Genomic DNA, 8,842 nt, shown 5'->3' with positions numbered 1-8,842 from the left:
TTTTGGCTCTGGGTTCGTCGGGTTCTTGGTGAACCTACAAGTCCTATATATCCCCACAACCAGTAATGTCCAGCGGATGCAACGGTATATTGCTTTCAAAGAGCTGTCATAATTAGAAGAAGTTACAGGTGAAAACGCTGACACAAAAGGCTGTTTTTTTCAACTACATTTCAATTTATCCTACATTTAACTGTTTGTTTCTATAAAAAAACCTTGATGGATCTACACAAATGACCCCTTGCTGAATTCAGAATGTTGTCTTCTTTTTGAAAATGTATAGCTTTCCAGGATCCACTATTGCTTTTGTACCTATTTCTGCCACTAACTGGAAGGAGGTCAAAAGCACAAAAAATAGCAAAAATAGGCTATGTCCCAGAAAAATGCCAAAACTGTGTAAAAAATGTTGGTTTTCTGACAAAAGTCAAGTATCCCCGAAAAGCTGGGAAAATGGTGATTTCAACCCCACAAACCCTTTTTTGATAACATTTGCAGGGAAAAACCCAGGTGCTTTCATTTGCAGCCCGTTTTTCCAATTTTTCCAAAAAAAACCAACATTTTGCTGTATTTTGGCTCTTTTCTGTGACCCCTCCAGGGGAATCCACAAACCCTGAGTACCTTTAGAATCCCCATGATGTTGGAAGAAAAGGACGCCAATTTGGCGTGGCTACCTAATGCGGTCAAAAAGTTACAGGGGCCTAAGCGCGCACTACCCCGAATAGCCAAAAAAAGGCCTGGCACAGGAGGGGGGGAAAGGCCTGGCAGCGAAGGGGTTAATAGGGTTTCTCCCTAGTGTAGATTTGTTTATACTGCATTAGCTTATTCTTCCTGTGGAAGACTTTATTAAACTCTGTACATACATTGGATTTCTTGCCATGTAGATTTTCGGATGTCACTTCAGTTTTCCATTTATTATGAATGCTTTGAGGTATTCAGTACATACATATGTTTTCTCCCCTGCGTGAACTTGTTGATCTTGTATTACATTTTGCTTTGTAATAAATCCCTTGTCACATTTGTGTGGTTTCCCCCCAGTGTAGACACTGATATTGCTTTAACTCTCCCTTTATAATAAATACCTTGTCACATGCGGTGCAGTTGAATGGTCACCCTCCATTTGGAATAAAGGTGTGGTCACATTTTGTACAATTATATGGTTTCTTTCATGTGTGAACATTCTGATGTATTTTTAAACTTTGCTTTGTAATAACTGCTAAGTCACATTCAGTACAGCCATATAGTTTCTCACCAGTGTAGAATTTCTGATCTAGTATTTATCTTTGCCTAGTAATAAATGTCTTGTTGCATTTTGTACATTCATAGGGTTTCTCTCCTACGTGGACTATCTGATGTTACATAAGATGCGACTTTCTAATAAATGACTTCTCACATTCAGTGCAGTTGAATGGTCTCTCTCCAGTGGGGATTTTCTAAATGTTGCTTCAGCTCTCCATTGGTTATAAATGCATTGTCACATTCAGTGCATTCGTACGATTTCTCCCCAGTGTGAACTCTGATGTTCCTTTAGCTGTCTTTATTTGATAAATGCTTTGCCACATTCTGTACATTGATATTATTTCTCCCCAGTGTAGATTTCTGATGTCGCGTTAGCTCTCCCTTTGTTGTAAATGCTTTTTCACATTCTGTACATTGATATGGTTTCTCCCCAGTGTGGATTTTCTGATGTCGCGTTAGCACTCCATTTGTTATAAATGCTTTTTCACATTCTGTACATTGATATGGTTTCTCCCCAGAGTGGATATTTTGATGTCGCTTCAGCTCTCCATTTGTTATAAATGCTTTGTCACATTCTGTACATTGATATGGTTTCTCCCCAGTGTGGACTTTCTGATGTTCTATTAGCTGTAACTTTGTAATGAATGCCTTGTCACATTCTGTACATTGGTATGGTTTCTCCCCAGTGTGGATTTTATGATGTCGCTTTAGCGCTCCATTTTTTATAAATGCTTTGTCACATTCTGTACATTTATATGGTTTCTCCCCAGTGTGGATTTTATGATGTAGCTTTAGGTCTCCATTTGTTATAAAAGATTGGTCACATTCTGTACATTGATATGATCTCTCTCCAGTGTGGGTTTTCTGGTGTTGCTTTAGCTCTCCAAGTGTTATAAATGCCTTATCACATTCTGTACATTTATATGGTTTCTCCCCAGTGTGGATTTTGTGATGTCGTTTTAGCTGTCCATTTGTTACAAATGTTTTGTCACATTCTGTACATTTATATGGTTTCTCCTCAGAATGGATATTTTGATGTCGCATCAGCTGTCCATTTGCTATAAATGCTTTGTCACATTCTGTACATTGATATGGTTTCTCCCCAGTGTGGACTTTCTGATGTTCTATTAGCTGTGACTTTGTAATGAATGCCTTGTCACATTCTGTACATTGATATGGTTTCTCCCCAGTGTGGACTTTCTGATGTTCTATTAGCTGTGACTTTGTAATGAATGCCTTGTCACATTCTGTACATTGGTATGGTTTCTCCCCAGTGTGGATTTTATGATGTCGCTTTAGCGCTCCATTTTTTATAAATGCCTTATCACATTCTGAACATTTATATGGTTTCTCCCCAGTGTGGATTTTGTGATGTTGTTTTAGCTGTCCATTTGTTACAAATGCTTTGTGACATTCTGTACATTTATATGGTTTCTCCCCAGTGTGTACTTTCTGATGTTCCATTAGATGGGACTTTCTAATGAATGCCTTGTCACATTCTGTACATTGGTATGGTTTCTCCCCAGTGTGGATTTTATGATGTCGCTTTAGCGTTCCATTTCTTATAAATGCTTTGTGACATTCTGTACATTTATATGGTTTCTCCCCAGTGTGTACTTTCTGATGTTCCGTTAGATGTGATTTTCTAATGAATGCCTTGTCACATTCTGTACATTGGTATGGTTTCTCCCCAGTGTGGATTTTATGATGTAGATATAGGTCTCCATTTGTTATAAATGCTTTATCACATTCTGTGCATTTATATGGTTTCTCTCCAGTGTGGATTTTATAGTGTAGTTTTAGGTCTACATTTGTTATACATGCTTTTTCACATTCAGTACAATGATCTGGTTTCTCCCCAGAGTGGATATTTTGATGTCGCTTCAGCTGTCCATTTGTTATAAATGCTTGGTCACATTCTGTACATTTATACAATTTCTCCCTATTGTGGAGTTCCAGATGTCGTTTTAGCTGTCCAATTGTTATAAATGCTTTGTAACATTCTGTACATTGATACGGCTTCTCCCCGGTCTGTGTTTGTTGATGCTGCCTTAGATTCTTCTTCCTATGGAATACTTTATTACACTCTGTACATTTATATGGTTTCTCCTCTACGTAGACACTCTGATACTGCATTAGGTCTTTCATTGCAAAGAAAACTTTTCCACAGTCAGTCAATCAATATGGTTCTTCTTCAGTATGATTTTCTGATGTTGCACTTGCTCTTTCTCTAATAAATGTGTTTCTAGATATTCATACGGTTTCTCTTCTGTGTGTTCTTTCTGATCCAGGTTAGCTCTTCCTTTGTAATGAGAACCTTATCAGACTTGCTTCAGTATGTCAGTGTGTTATTTCATCAATGTATATCAGGTGATCGCTAAGAGCCAAGTTCAGACCACATTGGGCAGTTTGGGTTTTCTGCTGTAGAAAAAGACTTTGGCGAGGCATTAACCTTCAAGGGAAGAAATTTCAAGGTGTATTGTTTTTACATCACTTTCTACACAAGTGATTAATGCCTTCATCTTTTTTGTTCATTACTGCATTTATTGCACCTGTTGGAAAAGAAGGAAAAAAAAACCACTGGATAAGTTTAAATGGTGGGTCTATCACGAAAAGCTATTGTCATTTAATGAGACATTTAATTGACCACATAGACACGTGCGCTAAAGAAATTCTAGATTACACTTTCAATGTGTGGGCCCCTTCCTCCCATCTGCCCCGAAAAACCCATCGGGATGCAGATAAGAGCTAAATCACACCCAACACTTGCAGGGTCTGTAGCTCTCTAGAAGGAATACACAAAGGGGTCGGTCACCTAGCCCAGACGTGTATTAGAGACAGGCTGTAAGGCACAAAGAGCAGTACAAGCAGAGAAAAGTCCACTTTCTAAAAGTAGCTTTTCAAAAATAGTAATGTTAAATCCGACTTTACCAGTAAAGAGGATTTATCATTACCATTGCAAAGATATGAAACATGAAAAGGCTACTCCTTTCCAATCAGGAATTACAGCTTAAAAGGTATTCTACTGATTTCCCGGTTCCAGCCAACGAGAGGAGTAGGCCTTACAGCAGTGAAAAAGTATTTAAACTGTTTGTCACTACCAGGACATGTAAAACATAGAAGTATATGTTCTGCCTTTTACTCACATAGAGTCCTGCCCTTTGGGTTACCAAGGGCCTTCCTTAGGGGTGACTTATATGTAATAAAAGGGAAGTTTTAGGCTTGGCAAGTAGCTTTAAATGCCAACTCGATGTGGCAGTAAACTTCACACATAGGCACTGCAGTGGCAGGCCTGAGACAGTTTCAGGCTGCATAAGTGGGTGGCACGGTCAGTGCTGCAGCCCACTAGTAGCAAATAATTTGCAGGCCCTGGGCACATGTAGTGCACTTTACTAGGGTCTTAAAGCAAACTAAATATGCCAACTGAGTAGGAACCCTATAAGCCCATGTTACCATGTTCAGGGGAGAGAGCAAAAACACTTTAGCACTGATTAGCAGTGGTAACGGTTGCAGAGTCCCAAAGCCAGCAAAAACAAGCCCAGAAAATGGAGGGAGGCAGGTAAAAAGTTGGGGAAAGACCACCCTAAGGCTGTCAGGTCTACGAGCCTTTTCCAGTGAATGGACCACACAACAAAGAGCATCACAATAATGGCGGGAAATATAATCAATTGCTGCAAGGGAGTCCTTTATACTATCAGAGAGCCCGTGATAGGACCCAGGCAATAACCTGAGCATCTTTCACATAGTGTAACTCCAGAGATCAGAGGCTCTGACCAGAGCTACACAAGAAAAAGGAGGTTTACAACCACAGTAAACACACAGTGGCAAAGTCAAGAAGTCTCACCTTTTAGACATATAGGCTTTCCCAATTCTGCACAACATCAAGAAAGAACAAGCATTTGCAACGCAATAGGTCTCGCATTTGTTAGAGTTGGAGCTATTAGTGTAAATATAAATATTTTTTACTTATGCGTTTAGTAGTGGCTGGATCTGATGGCAATTGTGTGTTATACAATTAATTTATAAGCAAGCGTATCGATTGTGTTTCTGGTGTATAGTGCTTACTGGGATACAGTATCAAGCAATCCTGGATTTGTTTTAGCAAATGAATACTATGCAGTTTTTAAGGACACAACAAGAATGCTTTAATACATAAATGGACATAATATGGACATATTGAACCCAAGAGAATAAGAGTCACCTGATTATTTTATTTGTGGGTATTTAATAACGTTAAGCACAATGATGGTGCTAATTTTACCTGGTTTTTAACACCCCATTGGATGGCTGCTATGAATGTGATGCGATTATCCCTAGGGGCCCACAACGAGCAGAATAAAGAGAAAATTCCAGGTTGTAACTAGTAGGTTTCTGCACAGACTAATGAAACATAGCCGGAGGCTGTACTTATAGGATTTGCATGGAGACAGACTGGATGCATAGGCCTGGGGAGCAGAGACACGATGAGCAGGGCTACAGTGAGACAATGTGAGCTGAAGCAGACACAGGAATTACAGGTTATGAAGGCAGCGATACATAAACCAAAGGGGGTGCATTTGGGGGGTGGACACACATTGGAGCACGGGGTATCAACCAGGCATAAGGTAAGAAGAGGAGGATGAACACCCGTCAAAGCACAGAGACTATGGGTGTATGCAATGGACACAGTAGAAGCGAAGATGACTGGTGAGAGCTAGCATATTGCAGGGAGGCAGGGATACAGTGAGCACATACACCTGCGGAAAAAACAAAGTGATGTATCTCTGCGTGAATCCATTAGGATGTAGCAAAGAAGTGTCCTGAATTTTTACTCTCATCGTCCTAAATTTACACCAATGCCAGTTGGTCACCCTTGGTGATAGATGCAGAGTGCCTTGGTGGTCCTAGGAGAGGGGGCAAAGGCTAGTGCCCGAGAGGAAGGAAAGGCTAGGCAAGCAGAGTGCTTTGGGTGAATGAGACAAAGAAAATGCTCCGGGGAGAAGGGGCAGTGGGGATTGCTTCAAAGGAAGGACATTGTAAAAGAAAAACCCAGCGCTGGTGAATTGCATTCCCAATGACATGGAGTCATCATGTAAACCTCCCTAGTCAGTAAAGCCTTTGAGGGTGGAGCCATGTCAGGATTTCACAATATCCACCTGAATCTTATTTACATGCGCTAATGAAAATGGGAACCAGAATGGGTGTGCAGTCTGGCCCTCGTCAACCTTCGTTGGATGACCCTAATTTATGAACAATTAGAAAGCATTATCACTATGCCTCCACAAGAAGAGCAGGCATCTTTTTGATGCTAATAATCATATCCAAAATTAAACTCACATTTATAAAAAAATTAAAAAAATGCTCCAACTAGGAAGGCATGTGTTATTGATATGTATTGCATGACTAGATTATTGTCTTATTATAAATACAAGCATTTTGAGAAGGCAAGCTGCCTGTCAAGAGTGCTGGTTATTCCTTCCTCAAGTGTCACATGGCTCTCCACTTATAGAAAAGTACCCGACTCCTGGAACTGGAAGGGATTTAGCATATGACAACTCTACAGAAGGTTCATTTTAAAAAGTTGAGTTTTTAACAAACGAGTAAGGTATAAGAGCCCACTTCAGAGAACAGAGCACACTTCAGAGGTCAAATGGTTCGAACACCAGTGGGGCCGACTAAGACCCTCGTTTCAACGGTCATGCAAATTTGGCTGTGATAATACTGCTTATATATCAAAAAGGGGGGGGGGAGTAGAAGCGTTCTGGGGGCCCCACTCAGCTTCCGGATATATATCACTAAATCAAAAAGGAGTGGAGCCAAGAGGCCTCGAAGGATCTGGCACAAATATGTAGAAGACCCTCAACAGCCATTATCCGCCATTGGTATGTCTGTTGCCATTGGCGTAATCTTGGCTGATAGCATCATCACTGGGTCTTTTGTTGGCCTTCACCAGGAGGAGATCCTCAAAAACCGGTTAGGATCTAGTTTGTGCAGAATAGAAAATTTAAAATTACCTTTTTATCATGTGGTGCAATTTATTCTAAAAAATTATAGGGTAAGATTAAAAACAGTGGATGTGAAATATGGGACGTGCAATATGTCCGTCACATCACTTTTCCAACATGTTTCAACCTGCATGCGCCCTTGCCGGTTCGATGGCTTTCGTCAGGACCTCATTGAGGAAAAAAACTAATCCCCCTTTAAATTTCTTACTCACGTCAGGTGGAGTACTATCCCCTGGGCTTGGAGATACAACTGGTTATATTCATTCCGGTAATGGGGAGACCGCACAGGAAGCTTGCGTGTGCATCACAAGAGTGCAGCCAATGCTTCTCTCCAACAACCCTAGGGGGAACTCCCAAAAATCTTAAAAGCAGAGGATAAATGCTTCCTTCGTACAAAAAATGTGATACCGCAGGATGCAGTATTTATTGGATGTAATATTACAAAACTAGAGTGATATTTGGATGTATGAACGGGATAACTTATAAATAACATACGTTTACCACTATTATGAATTCCTCAGACTCGGAGCGCGGGCAACGTGTCAATTCAAAGTCTAAAATAGGAATTGTACTGTTTGAGAATAACACTTATTTTACAAAAGATAATTACATTCTATGCACATTATACAATATAGATATGGGAGTAAACTCAGCATCTGTTTTGCTTTAGCTAACCATAATTCACATTAGCCAAATCCACAGAAGTCTGTGTCGTAAAATTTCATGAGAATTTTTATGCTTGTGGGAGAAAGTACGTTCATCATATGACTGAGAATTAAAGATGTCATGTTTGTTTTTTATTCTCGGAGGGAAAGATTAAGGAATGAGTAAGGGCGTAATCACACAACGTGAGGTAATGGAACATTTTTAAAAGCGTAAGAACATGCGGAAAATGGTCTGTAAATTCAAACATATGTTGTGCTGAGGTTTTTTTCTGCAATAGAAAAAGCCACATCTGCGCGTGCATTCAAAAGGGGACCATTTTTAGAAAGTCCACAAGGTTTTCAAGTTAAGCACAAAAAACACATGGATTGTGTTCCGATGCCACCCTGCATTTATTTGCGGTTCAATCTCGCCATTTCTCCCGTGCATTTTATGCCGAGGGAAATTACATTTTTTGGGAACAGCGCTTGGTATTTTCACACTTGACTGCCCCAGCCAGTCAGACTTTTAACAGCCGTTCACGGCCTCCAGATAACTGCGCGGCTCAGGGGAGGGGGATGCGAGCACATCCCAGCCTTTGGTGGGCTGGGAATGAAGAGGGGGACCATGTGCCTGGAGCCCTGGCCCCCAAACTGCAGCCAGACGAGCCCAGTGGTAAGTAAGTGCAGGCAGACAGAGCGCACACAGTATACTCATCTGCTGTTCGTCAGTCCTGCAGGAGCAGCTGATGTCTAGACGTCTCTTCGACCCGCCGCCGGCTCACTGGGGAGTTGGAGCATGGTCCATACCTGCCGTAGCTCTCAGGCCGAGACTCATTCAATGTTTACTCACAAGGTTCCTGCCCTGCTATAGCTCTCTGGGCGAGACTCATTCAATGTTTACTCACAAGGTTCCTTCCCTGCTGTTGCTCGCTGGCTGAGACTCATTCAATATTTACTCACGCTCTGCCTTGAAGCTGCTCG

The 8,842-nt window shown here is 41.0% G+C and overlaps 1 protein-coding gene across 1 annotated transcript in view; it reads right to left on the bottom strand.

The window, feature by feature from the left end:
* Positions 1 to 879: 879 nt before the first annotated feature.
* Positions 880 to 8,842, bottom strand: part of LOC146822374 (uncharacterized) — a 127,638-nt gene continuing 119,675 nt past the window's right edge. Inside the window, exon 3 of the mRNA XM_085613461.1 lies at positions 880 to 3,785. Coding sequence (XP_085469587.1) covers positions 1,522 to 3,381 — 1,860 coding nt within the window. The 5' untranslated portion in view covers positions 3,382 to 3,785 and the 3' untranslated portion in view covers positions 880 to 1,521. The remainder of the gene's footprint in view (positions 3,786 to 8,842) is intronic.

This window comes from Triturus cristatus, chromosome 6 (assembly GCF_964204655.1).
Source record: "Triturus cristatus chromosome 6, aTriCri1.1, whole genome shotgun sequence".
Taxonomy (NCBI): domain Eukaryota; kingdom Metazoa; phylum Chordata; class Amphibia; order Caudata; family Salamandridae; genus Triturus; species Triturus cristatus.
The sequence above is the reverse complement of the archived record's forward strand: the minus strand, read 5'-3'. Positions and strand labels throughout refer to the sequence as shown.